Below are 21,228 nucleotides of genomic sequence, written 5' to 3' on the forward strand. Positions count from 1 at the left end.
ACACACACACACACACACACACACACACACACACACACACACACACACACACACACACAGTAACACGTGACAAACCGTTTCTTTCATTAATTTCGCAACGCTACGTGAGTTTACCTGATTTGAGGCGCGGCAGGTGAGGCGAGGCAAGCTGAGACGAGACGAGGCGAGACAAGGCGAGACAAGGTGAGACGATTTGAGAAAAGGTGACACAATGAGTTTCCTTTAATTGAATTGCAAAAACTTGACTCACTTAGAAATACAAGAAATAAAGAGCAGGAAGAGGAGGAGGAGGAGGAGGAGGAGGAAAGAAGGTGAAGTAGAATAACATAAGGAAAGGGAAATTGTGAGAAAAAATTGGAAAAGAAGATGAGAAGAGAAGAAAGGATAAGCAGGAGGAGGAATACAAAGGAAAGCCAAACAACAACAGACCTCTTGGTACTTTCGAGGCTGTTTGGTAACTACCTCTAACTGGCTGCAGATAAGAGAGACCGAACAGTACAGGAGAAGGCTCCTCCCCACCCATCACTCCCTCCAGCTTTCGCTGGCATGGAAAATAGTTTGAAAAGTACCATGCAGTATGGAAAAACTGACATGGAATTTTCACAGGAAAGGATGACAGGAGATTTTATTATTGAGCCTACGGTGAACTCTACATATCTATCTATAAGAAAGTTAATATAATATCATGTTTAATTATTCAGACAAGAAGAGAGCTTGTTGGGGTTATTCTTTAAATATTTATCAATTTTGTTTTTGAATGATGCAATGGAAGTACTGTTAACTATTTCTGAAGGAAGCTTATTCCAAATGTTAACTATTCTATTTAAGAAAAAGTGCTTTGCCTCGTGGGTTTTAAAGCGTTTTGGTGTAATTTTAAATCCATTATTCCTTGTTATGGTGGAATGATCAATAGTAAAATATTTATCAAGGTTGTTGTATCCCCGAAAAATTTTGAAAACTTCGATTAGGTCTCCTCTTATCCTGCGCTTTGTTAAGCTGAATAAATTTAATGCTTCCAGTCGTTCCTCATACGGCTTGTTTCTCAATCTCGGAATCATCTTGGTCACTCTACGCTGGATCCTTTCCAGTTTTTCAATGTCTTTTCTGTAATATGGTGACCAGAACTGCACACAGTATTCAAGCTGAGGACGCACCAATGAGTTATATAAAGTAAGGATAACTTTTTCTGATTTAAATTCAAAGGTTCTTCCAATGAACCCAACTAATTTATTTGCATTCTTTACTGCTTCTGTGCAGTGTTTGCTCGGCTTGAGATCTTTAGACACCACAACACCAAGATCTTTTTCATTCTCAGCACTTGCCAGAGGTACATTACTCATTACGTATTTTGCTTGTACATTGTTACTTCCAATGTGTAGACTTTACACTTTTCTATATTGAATTTCATTTGCCATTTTCTGCCCAGCGTGTCAGTTTATTTAAGTCACACTGTAGTTCTTGCCATTGTGACGTTGATGTAACTTTGCTCATTATTTTGGTGTCGTCCGCGAATTTGCTTATTTTACAAGTGATTCCTTCATCAATATCATTAATATAAACAATGAAAAGAACTGGTCCTAATACAGAGCCTTGAGGAACACCACTTTTTACATTGTGCCACTCTGATTCTTTTCCATTTATAACAACACGTTGCTTTCTGTCAGAGAGCCAGTCTTCCAGCCATTTCAGGGTATTTCCAGCTATGCCGTGAGCTTTTACTTTGCTGATTAGCCTCTTGTGAGGGACAGTGTCGAAAGCTTTCTGGAAATCAAGATAAATAACATCCACTGCTTTTGTCTCGTCATACGAGTTAAAAACTTCATAAAAGAAGTCTAGTAAGTTTGTTAAGCAGGATCTCTTGTTTCTGAAACCATGTTGTGAATCCTTCATGATCTTATTTTCTTCTAAAAATTTGACAATCTTATCTCTGATTATCGTTTCCATCAGCTTGCACACTACTGAAGTAAGGCTGATTGGTCTGTAATTAGCTGGGAGTGATTTATTTCCTTTCTTGAAAATGGGCGTGACATTTGCTAGCTTCCACTCCTGGGGACTTTCCTGCTTGTAAAGTTTTATTGAATATAATCGTGAGTGGTTTCACGAGCTCATTTTCGCTTCTTTGAGAAGCCTGGGTGATATCTTGTCTGGTCCAGGCGTTTTGTTTACGTTCATGCTGTTCATGACTGTGAGGATTTCATTTTCTGTAACCATGAAGTCAGGCAGTGTTCTGCCTTGTGCCTGAGGCTCTGGCATGGGTAGGCTGTTCTGGACATCTTCAGTCGTGAAGACTGTTGAGAAGAATCTATTTAGGACGTTTGCCATTTCAACTTCGTTATCTATTTGGTTTCCGTTTTCTGTTATGAGTGGACCAATTGTTGAGGCTAAAACTCTTTTGGATTTTACATAACTGTGAAATTCCTTTTGGTTCGTTTTAGAGGAGGAGGAGGAGGAAAGAAGGTGAAGTAGAATAACATAAGGAAAGGGAAATTGTGAGAAAGAAGAGGAAAAGAAGAGGAGGAAGAAGACAAGGAGGAGGAGGAGGAGGAGAGGATATGGAGAGGAGATAGAAGGAGAAAAAAAAGAAGAGGAAGAAGACAAGAAAGAGGAGGAGGGGGAGGAGAGGATATGGAGAGAGATAGAAGGAGAATAGTAGAAGGAAGATAGAAAAATTGAGGGTAAGGAAATGAAGGAAATAGAGTAAGAGAAAAGAAATAAAGGAAAATAAATGAAAGAAGAGAAAAGGGAAGATAATATGAAGGAAAGAGAGAAGAAGAATGAGGAAGAGAGAGAGACAGGGAGAAGAGGAAGGGAAGGAAAGAAGAGAAGGAGGGAGATTGAAGGAAAGGAGAGGAAAGAAAGGAGACTCATATTTTCTCTCCTCCTCCTCCTCCTCCTCCTCCTCCTCCTCCTCCTCCTCCCACGCGCGCAAGACAAAGGCAACATTAATCAAATCAGGAATGCAAAACAAAGAAAACAAAAAGAAACAAAGTAAGAAAAAAAGAGACAAAATGAACTTGAAACAATAAAGGAAAAAAAGAAAACGAGGCAAATCATTATAGGAATTTCATCTCTCTCTCTCTCTCTCTCTCTCTCTCTCTCTCTCTCTCTCTCTCTCTCTCTCCCCTGCTAGACTCACTAATAGCATCAAATCCTCTTAATAAGTATCAAATTCTCCTTTAAGGGCATTAGATTCTGCTTAAAAGGTATTGGATCGCATCTTAGTAATTCCATTCCCCTTGTGTGGTGCTTACGTCAGAATGGTGAGATTTTTGTATTAATTTTCTTGTTTTTTTTTAATATATGTCTGTCTGTCTGTCTGCATGTCTGTGTTTTCTTTTCTGTCTTTCTATGTTTATCTATCTATTTATCTATTCATATTTTTGTATCATTATATCTATCTATATGTTCTCTATATTTATCTTATTGTCTATATGTTTGTCTGAATGTCTATCTGTTTATCTATTTATCTATCAACCTATCTATTCATCTCTATCTATCTATCTGTCTATTTATCTATCTATCTGGCTATCTATCTAGCTATCAACCTATCTGTCTATTCATTTGTCTATCTATCTATCTATCTATCTGTCTATCTTACTTTTATGCATCTAACCATACCTCTATTTAATCATCCTTTTATCTGTGTGTGTGTGTGTGTGTGTGTGTGTGTGTGTGTGTGTGTGTGTGTGTGTGTGTGTGTATTTCAGTGGTACATGCATTAACATTTCCCAATTCACCTTCTATTCACATTTATTTCACAACCTCGGCCTTGAATGTCTCTCGGCACATCTGTAATCTTGACTCTTCCTTTTTATTCCTTGGCTCTGATTTAATTCCCCTTGTTCGAATCCAATTGTTCATTTTACCACGTCATTTTTACTCTACCTGCCTTTTCAATTGTCTGTGTGTCTGCTTGCTTTTGTTTTTTATCTTTTGCTAGTATTGTTTTCTGCACTGTTGCTTTACGACAGACAGAATGACACACACACACACACACACACACACACACACACACACACACACACACACACACAGGTAGACAAGCACGCAGGTAAACATAATAGCCAATCAACAGTCAGGTAGAGGTAGTGTTCATGGAGGGAAGAAGGCGATGTGAGGGTCTGTGGAGGGGAGAGAGGGGAAGGGAGGGAAGGGAGCGATGGAGGAAAGAAAGGGGAAGGGGGCGGTGGAGGAGAGAGAGAGAGAGAGAGAGAGAGAGAGGGGGGAGGGAAGAAGGCGATAGTAAAGATATGGAGAAGGAAAGGGAGCGGGACAAGAACATGAGGGGAAAGAGAGGGGAAGGGAGCGGTGAAGGAGAGGGAGATGGGGAAGGAGGCGATGGTGGAGACAGGGAGAGGGGAAGGGAGGGGAGGGGAGGGGAGAGGCGGGGGCACACAAAATGTCAGTCATAATTAACTTTTTTTTTTCCAGTAGAGAAGATTAGTGAGTGACGGTGAAGGAAAAAAAACCTGTGAATTCTTACGTCACTGCTAATACGACCCGTGAAAGTCTAAATCATTGTGTTTTAAAGCGTGGATGTGCGTAATAGTGCAAGCAGGAGTAGTAGTAGTAGTAATAATAGTAGTAGTAGTAGTAGTAGTAGGAGTAGGAGTAGTAGTAGTAGTAGTAGTAGTAGTAGTAGTAGTAGTAGTAGTAGTAGTAGTAGTAGTAGTAGTAGCGTAAGAGGTGAGATGGTATAAATTGTAGGACTAGTGGGAAGAGGAGGAAAGAAGAAGAAGAAGAAGAAGAAGAAGAAGAAGAAGAAGTAGTAGTAGTAGTAGTAGTAGTAGTAGTAGTAGTAGTAGTAGTAGTAGTAGTAGCAGTAGCAGTAGCAGCAGCAGCAGCAGTATCGAGAAAGAGAATGAGATAGAGAAAGAAAGAGATAAATAAAAGAAAGTGGAAAAAAAGTGAGAAAGTCTGAGAAAAAAATCAACTTTGCTTCAGATATATTCGAAGAAAGTTTGAGAAGAAGACGAAGAAGAAGAAGACGAAGAAGAAGAAGAAGAAGAAGAGGAGGAGGAGGAGGAGGAGGAGGAGGAGGAGAAATAGATAAACCAAAATTAACTAAACATTCTTCCCACGAAATCTCATAAACAATTAAAGCAAAAGAAAAAAGAGAAAAAAACAATCTTCATTAATAAGTTGCTCGAAAAAAAAGGAAGACAAAACTTTTGACCTTGAGAGAGAGAGAGAGAGAGAGAGAGAGAGAGAGAGAGAGAGAGAGAGAGAGAGAGACCTTGTGGAAGAGTAAACGGTAAGATATGTGGAGGAGGAGGAGGAGGAGGAGGAGGATGACAGTAAACCTTGTTTCCCACACACACACACACACACAGCAAAACTTCACTCAGTGTCACCAAACTTGATGATCTTGCAGCACCTTTGCCCCTGAACACACAAACACTCTCTCTCTCTCTCTCTCTCTCTCTCTCTCTCTCTCTCTCTCTCTCTCTCTCTCTCTCTCTCTCTCCACGTACAGCAAAGAACGAGAATAAGAAATAGACAACAAGCAACAACAACAACAACAATACAAACACAAAAATAAATAAGAAAAAGAAAAGAGAATAAAACAACAAACAAAACACACACACACACACACACACACACACACACACACACACACTTTCCCTTACCTGTTTGCGAGGAGACAGGAGTGACAGCCAGGCACAGCAGAGACAGCAACACCAACACCACCATCAGGCGGGGAGATGACCACCACCACCACCACCACTGCCTCGTCACTCCCCCTCCCCCTTCCCCTCCTCCCCAAGCCATAATGCCACAAAACTCTATCTCTTTTTCCTTATTTATCTGTTTCCCTTTCACTTTCCCTCGTCACACACTTGCTCTATTCATGCCACGCCCTTCCACACCCTCACTTGTCTCATTCCACTCAAGGGAAGGTGAGTTTATGGCGCCCAGAAAGTTTACAAGCGAGCAGAAGTCAATTTCACTGTGATGCGCAGGAGACAACGCAGCACAACCTTCTCCTGTGACAGCCAGACGTGTACTGAGTGAGGGCGTGTGTGTGTGTTTTGGTGCAGAGTTGCCAGCTGTGTTAGAGAGAGTGACACGTGCTGATGCTGTACCGTGCCCCCGCCTCGTGTGTTTTCTCATCTGTTTTGCTCTGCGTTTCGTATCACTTTTTGTCGCAAGGAAGTTAAGTTTGATACGTGAGTGGTGAAGGTTTTAACTTGCTTGCTTTCCCTATTAACCCCTTCAGTACTGGGACACATTTTTACCTTAAGATTTGTGCACGATTAGATCTTTTTATTTGCGTTAGGAAGAATCTATGGAGGTCAGAAGATTATTGGTCCAGAGTCTTCACTATTTTAATCTCCACATAAGTTTCTGAGGCTGTCCAAATCACCAAATAGTAACCAGAATGAATATGGAAATGCGTCATGATACTAAGGAGGTTAATGGTGAATGATGTACGTGTGGTTGGTTTCCTCCTCTGCTTTGCTCTCAGTATCGTGTCATTCGTATCATTCTTCACTCTCAAGGAAAAACAATTTGATAGGTGAACTGTACAGGTCTTAGTTTGCATTTCTTTCCTTATTGGCGGTGAATGATACACGTATATTTTCCTCTTCCCTGTACTTCTCTAGTATCAGTCACGTATCATACTTCTGTCTCAAGGAAAAACAGTTTGATACGTGAACTGTAAATGAAGGTCTTAATTTGCTATTCTTTCTTTATTGGCGGCGAATCATACATGTGTTTTCCCTTCCCATGCATAGCTCTTGTATCAGTCACGTATCATTCTTCACTCTCAAGGAAAAGATTTGATACGTGAATTGTACAATGATCTTAGATTGCCTTTCTTTCCTTATTGGTGGTGAATGATACATGTACTTCTCCTCCTCTACTTTGCTTTCAATCTCGTATCACTCATTTCTCCTCCTCTACTTTGCTTTCAACCTCGTATCACTCGTTTCATTCTTCTCTCTCTCTCTCAAAAAAGAAGAAAAAAAAAAAAGTATGTTACGTGAAGTGAGCAATGGATATCTTAATATGCTCCTCTTTCTACTGGTGGTGAATGCTCCAAGTTCCAACACTAGCATCATGAAAACCCCCTTGAAAACACTCCCCTAACTTTCACTACAGCCATGCAAACGTGGAGAAACTATTTGCTTGGTAAACTGTCACTCGCACCATGCAAACACCCTTGAAAACCCATGCAACCTCACTGCAACCTCACAAACACGCTGAATTATTATTAAACTATCACTGCAATCATGATAACATCCTTGAAAACTCCCATAACTTCCACTACAGCCCTTTTAAGACGGTGGGATCATGCAAGCACCCTTCATAACCCTTACATCTTCCCAGTAACCTTTGAAATATGCATAAAACACAATAATCTACCACTGGAACCGTAAAAACACCCTTGAAAACTCGTATAGGTTCCACTAGACTCCTTAAAACATGCCCCATACTTACTAAATTGCTGTTAGAATCAAGAAATCCGCCTTCATAAACCTTACACCTTCCAAACAACCATAAAAACATGAGGAAAATCTATCAAGCTACCACTGGAACCACAAAAAAACACCCTTGAAAACTTTTATATTTGCCACTGGACCGCTTAAAACATGCCTCATACACACTATAGATTAATACTAGAATAGTGAAAACATCCTTCATGACCACTATACCTTCCCAGTAACCTTTGAAACATACAGAAAATCCATCAACCTACCCACTCTTGAAAACTCTTATATCTGCCACTAGACTCCATAAAACATGGACCATACTCACTAATTTATCAATAGAATCATTAAAACACCCTTCACAACCCTTACATCTTCCCAGTAACCTTTGGAACATGCATAAAATCTATCAATTTACCACTGGAACCATAAAAAAGCACGCTTGAAAACCCTTATATGTTCCACTAGACTCCTTAGGACATGCCCCATACTTACTAAATTACTAGTAGAATCAAGAAAACACCCTTCATAACCCTTACACCGTCCCAATAACCTTAGAAACATGCAGAAAATTTATCAATCTACCACTGAAACCACAAAAACGCCCTTGAAAACTCTTAAAATATTCCCCATACTTACTAAATTACTACTAGAATCAAGAAAACATCCTTAACAACTCTTACAACTTCCCAATAACCTTTGTAACAAGCGGAAAATTTATCAATCTACCACTGAAACCACAGAGACTCCCTTTAGAACCCCTGCAACTCCCACGAGAGCCTGTCAAAGGAGTAACATATGCTCGTCTTGGAGACCTTAACCCCTTCAGTACCGTGACACGTCTTCATATTCATTCTGCTTACTATTTGGTGATTCTATACAGCTTCAGAAACTCATGTTGGGATTAAAATGGTGAAGACTCTGGCCTCCATAAACCCTTCCTAATGCAAATAAAGTCGTCAGGTCGTAGCCAAAAAATCAAGGTAAAAATTGTGTCCCAGTATTGAAGAGATTATTGTGACTTGTATAGCGGGACTCTTGGTATTATTTTTCCTTTCTTTTTTTCCCTCTAACCATTGTGTATGTGCACGTGGAATTAATTGTACCGAGGGAGTGTTTTGTTGGGTGAACTTTCTGTGTGTGTCGTGTCTTGGCGCTGCGGTTTTATCAGCTCCAGACAAAGCAGTGTTGCCAAGTCACTCTCCCTCTGAATCCCCTGCGTCTTGCTCTGCTCGAGTGTGTAAATGTTTAGTGTGGTTGCTTAGTTTTTGTCTCTCTGAACTTTTGGTGGTAATTGAGTTGTGGAGAGAGAGAGAGAGAGAGAGAGGGAGAGAGAGAGAGAGAGAGAGAGAGAGAGAGAGAGAGAGAGAGAGAGAGAGAGAGAGAGAGAGAGAGAGAGAGAGAGAGAGAGAGAGAATGTTCTGTCAGCTAATAGTAATAAAAATGAGTGATACTAGTCTATTTATGCAATCACACACACACACACACACACACACACACACACACACACACACACACACACACACACACACACACACACACACACACATACAAGGAACGAATCTCTTAATGGGCCTCTTTTTTCTTTCTTTTCTTGTTTTTATGATTGATCTTCACGAGTGTTCAGATTACAAGTCATGAAGTTATAATAAAGTTGTATTTGGCGCAGGTCAGAGCTCACCTTTAACTCCTTCAGTACTGGGACGCATTTTTACCTTGAGTTTTGGGTGTGATTAGACGATTTTATTCACATTAGGAAAGGTCTATGGAGGGCAGAAGATCAATGGTCCACAGTCTTCACTATTTTAATCCCCACATGAGTTTCTGAGGCTGTATAAAATCACGATATAGTAAGCAGAATGAATATGAAAACACGTCATAGTACTGAAGGGGTTAAGTGGTATAGAGGATGTAAAAAATCAGAATTCTCAGTGCCAGATATTGTGTATTCAAGCTTGATAAAAAAATATATATAAATAAATAAATAAAATAAAACAATTGGTTCTCAAATAAAACTCTGGAACTCCCTCTGGAACTTCCTACAACTTGACTTCATACAAGAGGGACGTAACAAGACATTTATTCCTTTCCTTTGACCAACTTTCTAGCAGGTACAAGGAGACTGGCAACTAAGTGGGTCTTTTTTTTTTCATTTTATGCTGTCCTTGGCCAGTTTCCCCCTCTTATAAAGAAAAAAAGTGTCATTAATCAAGCAGGTTTAAAAAGACGAAAACGAAGGAAAGAAAATAATGGAAAAATAAACAAAAAAGAGAAAACAAAAGAATAATGAAGGAAGAAGGAAAATAAAAGAAAAAGTGGAAAAGAGTAATAGAGAAGAGGAAAAGGGAAATTTGTAATAAGGGAAAGAGAATTTTGAGAGGAAAGAGAAGAAAAACAAGAAATATGTATGAGGGGGTGAGGAAAGAAGGAAGGGGAGAGATAAAAAGATGAAAATAATAGGGAGAAATAGGTAGGAGAGCTTCATAAAGAGACAAACACGTGTAGTTCTGATGGCTCCTTGCAGCTTATCTTATCATCTTATATAGTGTTACTCCCCTTACCTGACACCACTACCAAAGCCTCCCCTTCTCCCTCAGCCTCCCATCAAAAGAGTGCGTTTTCTCTAAAGTATTTAAGCGGCAACTCATATATTTTGACGGCACCAGGATTCTTCATTTTATTTATTTATTTATGTAAGAGGAAGAAACTTATCCAAGGGGAACATGAAACGGTTAAAAAAAGTCCCATTTAGTTGCTAGTTCCCTTGCAGATCCGAGGGAGTTAGCCAAAGGAAAGGGATAAATGTCTTGAAACCTCCCTCTTATAGGAAGTCAAGTCACAGGAAGGTGGAAATACAGAAGCAGGCAGGGCGTTCCAGAGTGTGCCAGAGAAAGGTATGAATGATTGAGAGTACTGGTTAACTCTTGCATTAGAGAGGTGGACAGAGTAGTGGTGAATGATTGAGAGTACTGGTTAACTCCTGCATTAGAGAGGTGGACAGAGTAGTGGTGAATGATTGAGAGTACTGGTTAACTCTTTCATTAGAGAGGTGGACAGAGTAGTGGTGAATGATTGAGAGTACTGGTTAACTCTTGCATTAGAGAGGTGGACAGAGTAGTGGTGAATGATTGAGAGTACTGGTTAACTCTTGCATTAGAGAGGTGGACAGAGTAGTGGTGAATGATTGAGAGTACTGGTTAACTCTTGCATTAGAGAGGTGGACAGAGTAGTGGTGAATGATTGAGAGTACTGGTTAACTCTTGCATTAGAGAGGTGGACAGAATAGTGGTGAATGATTGAGAGTACTGGTTAACTCTTGCATTAGAGAGGTGGACAGAGTAGTGGTGAATGATTGAGAGTACTGGTTAACTCTTGCATTAGAGAGGTGGACAGAGTAGTGGTGAATGATTGAGAGTACTGGTTAACTCTTGCATTAGAGAGGTGGACAGAGTAGTGGTGAATGATTGAGAGTACTGGTTAACTCTTGCATTAGAGAGGTGGACAGAGTAGTGGTGAATGATTGAGAGTACTGGTTAACTCTTGCATTAGAGAGGTGGACAGAGTAGTGGTGAATGATTGAGAGTACTGGTTAACTCTTGCATTAGAGAGGTGGACAGAGTAGTGGTGAATGATTGAGAGTACTGGTTAACTCTTGCATTAGAGAGGTGGACAGAATAGTGGTGAATGATTGAGAGTACTGGTTAACTCTTGCATTAGAGAGGTGGACAGAGTAGTGGTGAATGATTGAGAGTACTGGTTAACTCTTGCATTAGAGAGGTGGACAGAGTAGCGGTGAATGATTGAGAGTACTGGTGAACTCTTGCATTAGAGAGTGGACAGAATAGTAGTGAATGATTGAGAGTATTGGTTAACTCATGCATTACAGAGGTGGACAGAACAGAGGTGAATGATTGAGAGTACTGGTTAACTCTTGCATTAGAGAGGTGGACAGAGTAGTGGTGAATGATTGAGAGTACTGGTTAACTCTTGCATTAGAGAGGTGGACAGAGTAGTGGTGAATGATTGAGAGTACTGGTTAACTCTTGCATTAGAGAGGTGGACAGAGTAGTGGTGAATGATTGAGAGTACTGGTTAACTCTTGCATTAGAGAGGTGGACAGAGTAGTGGTGAATGATTGAGAGTACTGGTTAACTCTTGCATTAGAGAGGTGGACAGAGTAGTGGTGAATGATTGAGAGTACTGGTTAACTCTTGCATTAGAGAGGTGGACAGAGTAGTGGTGAATGATTGAGAGTACTGGTTAACTCTTGCATTAGAGAGGTGGACAGAGTAGTGGTGAATGATTGAGAGTACTGGTTAACTCTTGCATTAGAGAGGTGGACAGAGTAGTGGTGAATGATTGAGAGTACTGGTTAACTCTTGCATTAGAGAGGTGGACAGAATAGTGGTGAATGATTGAGAGTACTGGTTAACTCTTGCATTAGAGGTGGACAGAATAGTGGTGAATGATTGAGAGTACTGGTTAACTCTTGCATTAGAGCGGTGGACAGAATAGTGGTGAATGATTGAGAGTGCTGGTTAATTCTTTCATTAGAGAGGTGGACAGAGTAGTGGTGAATGATTGAGAGTACTGGTTAACTCTTGCATTAGAGAGGTGGACAGAGTAGTGGTGAATGATTGAGAGTACTGGTTAACTCTTGCATTAGAGAGGTGGACAGAGTAGTGGTGAATGATTGAGAGTACTGGTTAACTCCTGCATTAGAGAGGTGGACAGAGTAGTGGTGAATGATTGAGAGTACTGGTTAACTCCTGCATTAGAGAGGTGGACAGAGTAGCTATGAATGATTGAGAGTACTGATAATGATAACTCTTACATTAAGGAGCTGGACAGAATAAGGATAAGAGGAAGAAGAAAGCCTTGTGCTAAAAGGAAGAAAGACAAGGAAAGAAGACAGAAACCCTTTAACATGACCATATACGAACAAATACCGAATATATAAACAAATGAGTGAGTAATTTCCCGCGTCAAAACAATCACTAATGGAAAAACAACAAAGATGATGCTTATGATGTCAGTGGTGGTGATGGTGGTGGTGGTGGTAGTGGTATGGTAGTTGTGGTGGTGAAGCAATGAGGTAACAAACAAATTAATACTAACTCCACACAAACATCACAAACATCACCACTCTTCCTAGTCATCACCATTTAACACACACACAACGTTCACATCACAATTTCTGCCAATAAGATCACTTCAGCAACGCCCCTCCGCTACTCTCCAAAGGCTCTAGTTCGAGTTACACGGTTTTTTAAGTTTGTTTTTACAGGTCCGTTTTCTTCGCTATTAACAGGAGAAATAATCTTGAGAACCCTGCTGGTCATCTCTATGGCCTTGGAAAATAATAATGGTGAATCTATATGGGGTTTTAAGGGTGTTTTTATGGTTCCAGGGAAGGATTGATAAGATTTCTACGTTATTAATTGGAGAAACAGTCTTGAGAACCCGGTTAGTCATCTCCGTGGCCTTGGAAAATACTGTTGGTCAAGTTACTCAGGTTTTTAAGAGTTTTAGGGACAGATTAACAAAAATTCCACATTATTAACCAGAGAATCATCTTGAGAACCATGCTAGTCAGTTTTTAAGGGTGTTTTTACGGTTCTAGGGACAGATTAACAGAAATTCAAAATACTTAACAAGAGAAACAGCCTTGAAAACTCTGCTAGTCGTGTCAGTGGCCTTGGAAAACAGTCAAATCGGGAAAGCAAACAAAGGGACTCTGAGCAGTGGCTTATCTCCCCCGCAAATAAAAACAAGCAGAAGCCATCTTTGTTTTTTAGTGCAAGATAGCGTTAAAACACCCTGGTCCTGGCACGCGATACATCACACTGGCACTCTCTCCTCTCACTAAAGTCCGTGTTTAGAAACGCTTTGCTTTCTCATCACGACTATTTTCCAAGACTACAGAGATGAGTAGCGGGGTTTTCAAGAGTGTTTCTCCAGTTAATAATATAGAAATCTTGTCACTCTGGCTGTAGGACCGTAAAATAATCTTAAAAGTTCATGTAAATTTAAATAAATCCTCTTGAAACGCTTTGCTTTCTCATCAAGACTGTTTTCTAAGACTAGAGATGAATAGCGGGGTTTTCAAGAGTGTTTCACAAGTTAATAATGCAGAATCTCGTCACTCTGCCTCTGGAACCGAAAAAAAAACACCTTAAAAAACTCCTGTCTATTTAAATAAAGCCTTTTGAAATAGTGAAGGTGAAACATGAAAGTGTGTGAATACGAGCCTTAACTCACCACTACATTGTACCTCATACTAGTGTGAATAGAGATGACGAGGCCACGACACTGCAGGGGAGGGTTGCTAATGAACGCTGCCTCTTCTACCGGAAATCTGGAGTGAGCCAAACCATACCACGTGCAGGGAAACAAGGAAAATTACCACATCAGGACAAGAAAGCAGTAAAAAGATGTGGTGGTGGTGGTGGTGGTGCAGGAGGGTGGGTGAGTATGAGCGAGTAGTGGTTTGCTGTGTGGATAAATGGATAGTGGTTGTGTATGGTTGTTTGTGGGTGAGTAGATTGGTGGAGGGTCGGTGGAGAGTAGATGGATGCGTGGATGGATGGATTGATTTCTTTTTCTCTGTTTTTTCTATTATTTTTCACTTCCCTCACATTTTTTTTTCGTTCTTTTTTCCATTCCTTTTCCCCAAACATATTTTTCTGTTCTTCCCCTTCCCGTACATCATTTTTTTTTTTTCATTTTTTCGTTTTCTTTTTTTTTCATTCCTCTTTCCCCAAACATATTTTTTTCTGTTCTTCCCTCCCCTTTTCCTTTCTAATCCTCTGTTGCGTTTTACTTCATTTCGCCTTCCCCTCCCATACACACACACACACACACACACACACACACACACACACACACACACACACACGGCCCGGTAGCTCAGTGGTTAGAGCGCTGGCTTCACAAGCCAGAGGACTGGGGTTGGATTCCCCGGCCGGGTGGAGATATTTGGGTGTGTCTCCTTTGACGTGTAGCCCCTGTTCACTATTCACTGTTCACTGTTCACCTAGCAGTGAGTAGGTACGGGATGTAAATCGAGGAGTTGTGACCTTGTTGTCCCGGTGTGTGGTGTGTGCCTGGTTTCAGGCCTATCCGAAGATCGGAAATAATGAGCTCTGAGCTCGTTCCGTAGGGTAACGTCTGGCTGTCTCGTCAGAGACTGCAGCAGATCAAACAGTGAATTACACACACACACACACACTCTCTCTCTCTCTTAAATTCATCTCCCCTACCCCTATGCCTTCCATTCCATATTTTACCCATCATACCCCGAAAAAACAACAAGCAACAACAACAACAATATTAGATTAGATAACGTGAGTGATTATTACAATTCGAAGCGTGACTATAAAAAAAATAAATAAAATAATAATAATAATAATAATAATAATAATAATAATAATAATAATATTAATAATAGTAACAATAAAACAGTCATTTCACAGCACAAGGGTAAAAAGAAAAAAAAAACAGCAACAATAGTAAAATAAATAAGATGAGTGATTTTACAATTCAACTCGTGATTATAGAAAAAAATAAATAATGATAATGATAATAATAATAATAATAATAATAATAATAATAATAATAATAATAATAAAAGATAGTCATTTCACAGCACAAGGGTTCAGGAAGTAGTTTAGTGGTCAGTATGGGGTCAAGACAACAGCATTCCATTTCCAGCCTCACCTTGAGAACGCCGGATAACAAACTTGACGGGATGAAGTCATGAGAGAGAGAGAGAGAGAGAGAGAGAGAGAGAGAGAGAGAGAGAGAGAGAGAGAGAGAGAGAGAGAGAGAGAGAGAGAGAGAGAGAGAGAGAGAGAGAGAGAGAGAGAGAGAGAGAGAGAGAGAGAGAGAGAGAGAGAGAGAGAGAGAGAGAGAACTGTAGTTAGGAAATGATGATAAATAACAAAGGAAGAGCAAATGATAAAAGACTAAAAACAAGGGTATGTGAACTTCCTGTGTGTGTGTGTGTGTGTGTGTGTGTGTGTGTGTGTGTGTGTGTGTGTGTGTGTGTGTGTGTGTGTGTGTGTGTGTGTGTGTGTGTACCAGTTCAACCCTACACACCAGCGTTCTCCCTCAAGGCACCGCGAGGACCTTCTCAGATCTTAGGCAATGGTAAATACAGGGTGCCAAGCGTTGTCCAGTGACGCATCCGGTGTGAGCGATAACTACAGACAAGGAGGACACGGTAACACTCCTCGCCAGTACACCGCTGCCCACACTCACTCACACACGCACTCATGCACTCACAACGATACGAACTCGAGAAAGCCAGCACAAGCAAGCACAAGTCCTTAGCCTCAGATTCTTCGTAGTGATAGAATGTGAAGGATTTGGAACGTGGTGTTGATGTGTGTGGTGAGTGGAGGGTTTTGTGAGTGTGGTGTTGATGTGTGGTGGTGATTTTTAAGTGCGTAAGTGCGTAAGTGTTGTGCTGTGGTGTCCTGGTGGTGTTGTGACGGTGTTGTGGTGACGGTGCTGTGTCCTCTGTCATGAAGACCCACGTATATGGCAGCAAAGGTTTGACTTTCACACCACTCAGGAATCGGGAAATGCCTCCAGCCTGACCCGTGATACACCGCTGATCTTCCTACACACCGCTGATTACGCACACCACCAGGAGCAGCTTCCCTTAAGAGCCTCCAGTCACGGCGCGGCGGTGGCGGCGGCGAGGCGTGAAGGAAAACGGATTATGCAAGCAACGATGTGTTAGTGAGGGCGCGGGGACACCTGAGACGAGTGCGGGAGTGCCAGTGCCGCGGACAAGGCAGTGAGAGGCACCACCTGTAGCCCTGAACCAGACGGAACGTGTTTGGTGTGTCTGAGTGTTTGAATGAGTGTGTTCAAGTCAGACTCGTAGTGAAGAGAAAGAGCAACGTGACAGATACGTGACATTGTAAGCAAGACTCGTATTCTCAAACACTTCTGTGCCTCACCTCCACTGTTTCAAGCCTTTATTTTTAAACTGACACGGGTTTTTTTTTTTTTTTTAGGTGTTTTTACTGTTCTACGGATAGATTTTTCCATTATCAATTGATGAATCACTCCAGAAAGTCTCGTTAATCATTTCTGTGGCCTTGGAAAACAGTCCTGGTGAGAGAGCAAAGCGTTTCTGAATACGGATCCAAGACATACAATTCTGAATCACTTTCCCCGCATTACCATTACATTCAAAAGACTCCGGTCGGTACTGCGGGCGCTTTTATTGTTCTAGTGACGGATGAACAAGATTTGTACATCATTAACCAGAGAAACAGTCTTGAAACCCCAACTGATCATCTCTGCGGCATTTGGAAATAGTAGTGGTGGAGTTATGCAAGTCTTAAAAGTGTTTTGCTGTTATAGTGACGGGTTAACAAGATTTCTACCTTACTAATAAGCAGAAACTTTCTTGAAAACCCGGGTAAACTTCTCCGTTGCCTCTGAAAATACTCGTGGTGAGAAGGACAGAGAGAGAGAGAGAGAGAGAGAGAGAGAGAGAGAGAGAGAGAGAGAGAGAGAGAGAGAGAGAGAGAGAGAGAGAGAGAGATAGTGACGTCTTTAAAAGTGTTTTATGGATAAATAAGATTTCTACTTTATTAAAAGCAGAAACTGTCTTAAAAACCTGGTTAAACATCTTTGTTGTCTCTGAAAATACTCGTGGTGAGAGAGAGACAGAGAGAGAGTGAGAGAGTGAGTGAGAGAGAGGGGCTTTTCAAAATCCACTCCAGCATGTCTTTGAATATGACTGCTGGCGGAGGCGAGGCGCGGGACAACAGCAGTGGTAGCAGCGGTACGGACCAAAAGCTACTGATCTACATGGTGCTGAGCCTGGCCACTGTGGCGGAGTGTGTGTTGGCGGGGCACCTCACCCTTACCAGCCACGAACTGAGGCGGCGGCGGGCCACACTCATTTCCATCTGCCTCGTGTTCACCATCGGCATATTATCGTCGCTGTCCCTGGTGTACGTGGTGGTGCTCCTCACTGTCCCGGGTGCCACCTACCGCTCCCCGGCCGGCTGCCGCGTGAGGGTGGCGCAGCGGTACTTGAGTGTGGTGTCCTGCTTCACCCTGGCGTGTCTCTCGTTGGACCGCTACCTGGCGATCTGCTGGCCGCTGCGCTACCAGGACCTGCTCACCAAGACACGCTGCCACCTGCTGTGTGGTGCCTGCTGGGTGCTGCCTGCCCTGCTGCTGCTGCTGCCGTGTATCCCAGTGCTGGGAACCATGTGTGAGAAAAGCAGGACGGAGGAGTGCCTCTTGGTGGCGTACGTGGTTGCCTACACTCTCGGGGCCTTCGCTACCTTCGTTCTATACGTGTTGGTGGCTCTTGAGTTCCGCCAGAACATATACTCCTGCAACAGTGCCAGCGCGCAAGCTACCGGCGACGCGCACAGCAGGGAGGTGGCGGTGGTGCGGCACAGGACGGCCAAGTCTGCCCTCACTGTGCTCATGCTGTACACTGTGCTGTCCCTGCCACATGTGAGTGTGTGTGTGTGTGTGTGTGTGTGTGTGTGTGTGTGTGTGTGTGTGTGTATATATATAAATGACTAAAAATACCCAATGACCTGCTAATCTCAAAAGAAACGTCAAATGTGTGTGTGTGTGTGTGTGTGTGTGTGTGTGTGTGTGTGTGTGTGTATATAAATGACTAAAAATACCCAATGACCTGCTAATCTCAAAAGAAACGTCAAATGTGTGTGTGTGTGTGTGTGTGTGTGTGTGTGTGTGTGTGTGTAATTCACCACCACCACCACCACCATGGTCGCCTGCTGGTCACCCAGCCAGTCTTCCCCATTACGGAGCGAGCTCAGAGCTCATAGATCGACCTTCAACACAACACACACCGGAAAAGCGAGGCCACAACCCCTCGAGTTACATCCCGTACCTATCTACTGCTAGGTGACCAGGGGCCACACATTAAGAGGCTTGCCCATTTGCCTCGCCGCTTACCGGGACTCAACCCGGGCCCTCTCGATTGTGAGGCGAGCGTGTTAACCACTACACTATATAAGCGGTTTGTGTGTGTGTGTGTGTGTGTGTGTGTGTGTGTGTGTGTGTGTGTGTGTGTGTGTGTGTGTGTGTGTGTGTGTGTGTGTGTGTGTGTGTGTGTGTGTGTGTGTGTGTGTGTGTGTGTGTGTGTGTGTGTGTGTGTGTACGCGTGCGCGCGCGAATACCAGTCAAACACTTTCTGTTATCCTTTCCTACTTTTCCTCCTTCTCCTCCTCCTCCTCTTGCTCTCGTCATTTGAAGTTTCTTCTTTGACAACACTGATAACAACTTCAAATGTGATCAATGCCTCGTTATCCCATGCAACCTTTCCTCCTCTTCCTCCACCACCACCTGCTCCTCCTCCTCTTACTCCTTTTACCTCCTCCACATCACTCACCACCATCACCACCACCACCACTCTAACACCCTCTTAACACTTCCTACCACACCACCAAATCACTCCTTGAATTTTACCTCTCCACCACCACAACCATCCCGACCACCACTACTACCTCCACCACCTCCACCTCCTCCACAGACGCTGCTTCCGGTGGTGGCGAGAATACACAAAGGGTCTATCCCAAAGGAGGTTCAGGAAATTGGTTACCTGGTTCATCGGTTCCACTTGCTCCTTTTCCTGCCGATGTACGCTGGAACAAACGCCTTCTTTCTCGCCTCCCTCAGTGCGTGGGGGAAGCTCCTCTGGCGGCGGTGTATCTGCTGGGGCGCCGCCTTCAGAGAGGTGAGACAAATAGACTGAGTTAGGTGAGGTTAGGTTAAGTTGAGTTAGGTTAGGTTAAGTTAAGGTTAGGTTAGGTTAGGTTAGGTTAGGTGGAGAGAAGAGGAAGAGAAGAAAATAAAGGAAAGATGAAGGAAGAAGGAGGATTAATTATCAGAAGTTAGGAGAGGAGGAAGATAGTTAGGTGGAGAGAAGGAAGAGAAGAGGAGGAGGAAAAAATGAAGGAAAGGTGAGGAGACGGGTAGACTGAGTTGGAAGTTAGAAGAGAGGAGGAAGAGAAGAGGAGGAGGGAAAGATGAAGGAAAGGTGAAACAAGGAGACTCAGTTAGATGTTAGATGGAGTGGAGGAGAAGAGGAGGAGGAGGGAAAGATGAAGGGAGAAAAGGTAGATAGTGCGACTAAAGGAAGAGAATGGAAAGAGAGAAAAGAGGGATGATACGAGCAAGATGAGGCAAAGAAAGAGGAAGAAGGAAGGATACAGGGAAAAATGTAGATCAAGTGACTAAGAGAAGGAGAGAAAGAAGGATCAAGGGATAAGAGGAAGATGAGAGAAAGAAAGAGGAAAAATAGGGATGAATAGTGTGAGTTAGAGAATGATAAGAGGATAAAGAGGAAAAGAGAGAAGGAAGAGGAAATGAAAAGATGAAGGGGAGAGAAAAAGAGAGCAAAGGGAAATGGTTAGAGTGTATATAAGGAATGAATGAAGAGGGGAAAAAAAAGAGATAGGAAAGTGAGAGAGAAATTGTTTAGAAGAGAGAAAAGAGAGGAAGAGAGGAAAAAAAGTGATGTGAGTGTGACAGAGAAAGTGAAGGAGGAGAAGGAGAAAGGAGAAAAACTGAGAAGAATATGTGTTAGAGAGAATTATTAGGAAAATATCGTAGTTTTTAGGAGAGAGAGAGAGAGAGAGAGAGAGAGAGAGAGAGAGAGAGAGAGAGAGAGAGAGAGAGAGAGAGAGAGAAAGCTTAAAAAATGTATATAGGGACAGAAGTAACATACATTAGTGAAAAATACAACAAATATAACAACTACAACGTTCTTATCGCTTCCTCCTCCTGCAACAGATAGCGAGGAACGACAGCCACGACCCGCACGCCCACCAACACACACAGGATGATTTGCTATAGCGTCATGGAAAAAATATAACGAACCACTAACGAAATAAATAAAATAAATTAATATATACAAAAACTCAATGATGGCAACACTCGTGACGTCATCTGAGGGGTTGTGACGTCACTCAGGGAAGATTACGTGACTTCTCCTCCTCCTCCTCTTCCTCCTCCTCCTCCTCCTCCTCGTCCTCCTCTTGTTATTTGTACTTTTATTAATTCCTCTTTTCTTTCATGTCATAAATATTTCTGCTTTCTTCCTCTTCCTCCTTATCTCCTCGTCGTCCTCCTCCTCCTCCTCCTCCTCCTCCTCCTCTTGTTATCTGTACTTTCTTTAATTCCTCTCTTCTGTCATGCCTTAAAAATATTTCTTCTCTCTTTGCTCTCCTCTTCTTGCTCTTCTTCCCCATCCTCCTCTTCCTCCTCTTCCTCCTCCTTCTCCTTCTCCTCCTCCTCCTCCTCTTCCTCCTCCTCCTCCTTTTTCTTCTCTTTCTCCTCTCTTCTTCATCTCCATAAATTCAGGACATCAAGGAGAGAGAGAGAGAGAGAGAGAGAGAGAGAGAGAGAGAGAGAGAGAGAGAGAGAGAGAGAGAGAGAGAAAGATTGAAAGGGCAAGATAGGGAAATGATGATAGAGGGTAAAAGTAGAGGAGAAAATGGAAAAAGGAGACAGAATAAATGGAGAAATAGAAATAATGGTGATGAAAGAAAGGGGAAATAGACAAAAATAATAAAAAAAAACTCAAATGAAAGTGAATAGAAGAAGAAAGAAAATAAATAGATAAACAGAAAGTAACAATAACAATAATAATAGCAATAATAATAATAATAATAATAATAATAATAATAATAATAATAATAATAATAATAATAATGACAATGATAATAATGATAACATGTACAAAACAGGTAATATCTATCTTATCTCTTAGTCCTTG

General features: G+C 42.0%; 2 protein-coding genes across 9 annotated transcripts in view; one reads left to right on the top strand and one right to left on the bottom strand.

Annotated features, from left to right (window-relative positions):
- The window catches only part of LOC123503011 (mucin-5AC-like), a 172,196-nt gene extending 166,193 nt beyond the window's left edge, over nt 1-6,003 (bottom strand). For all 5 annotated transcript variants that reach the window (XM_045252368.1, XM_045252365.1, XM_045252364.1 and 2 more), the window contains exon 1: nt 5,631-6,003. In XM_045252368.1, the coding sequence (XP_045108303.1) occupies nt 5,631-5,772 (142 nt within the window). In that variant the 5' untranslated portion in view covers nt 5,773-6,003. The remainder of the gene's footprint in view (nt 1-5,630) is intronic.
- Nucleotides 6,004-15,651: 9,648 nt separating this feature from the next.
- LOC123503247 (5-hydroxytryptamine receptor 4-like) lies at nt 15,652-20,695 on the top strand. Of its 4 annotated transcripts, none has more exons than XM_045252814.1 (4): nt 15,652-15,894; nt 17,061-17,933; nt 18,982-19,185; nt 20,244-20,695. In XM_045252814.1, the coding sequence occupies exons 2-4, from the start codon at nt 17,184-17,186 to the stop codon at nt 20,304-20,306; spliced, it is 1,017 nt and encodes a 338-aa protein (XP_045108749.1). In that variant the 5' UTR covers nt 15,652-15,894; nt 17,061-17,183; the 3' UTR covers nt 20,307-20,695. The 4 variants fall into 4 exon arrangements, with proteins under 4 accessions (XP_045108749.1, XP_045108751.1, XP_045108750.1 ...); XM_045252816.1 differs by having other exon boundaries at nt 15,652-15,886; XM_045252815.1 differs by having other exon boundaries at nt 15,652-15,882.
- Nucleotides 20,696-21,228: the final 533 nt, after the last annotated feature.

Source organism: Portunus trituberculatus, chromosome 13 (assembly GCF_017591435.1).
Source record: "Portunus trituberculatus isolate SZX2019 chromosome 13, ASM1759143v1, whole genome shotgun sequence".
Lineage (NCBI taxonomy): Eukaryota > Metazoa > Arthropoda > Malacostraca > Decapoda > Portunidae > Portunus > Portunus trituberculatus.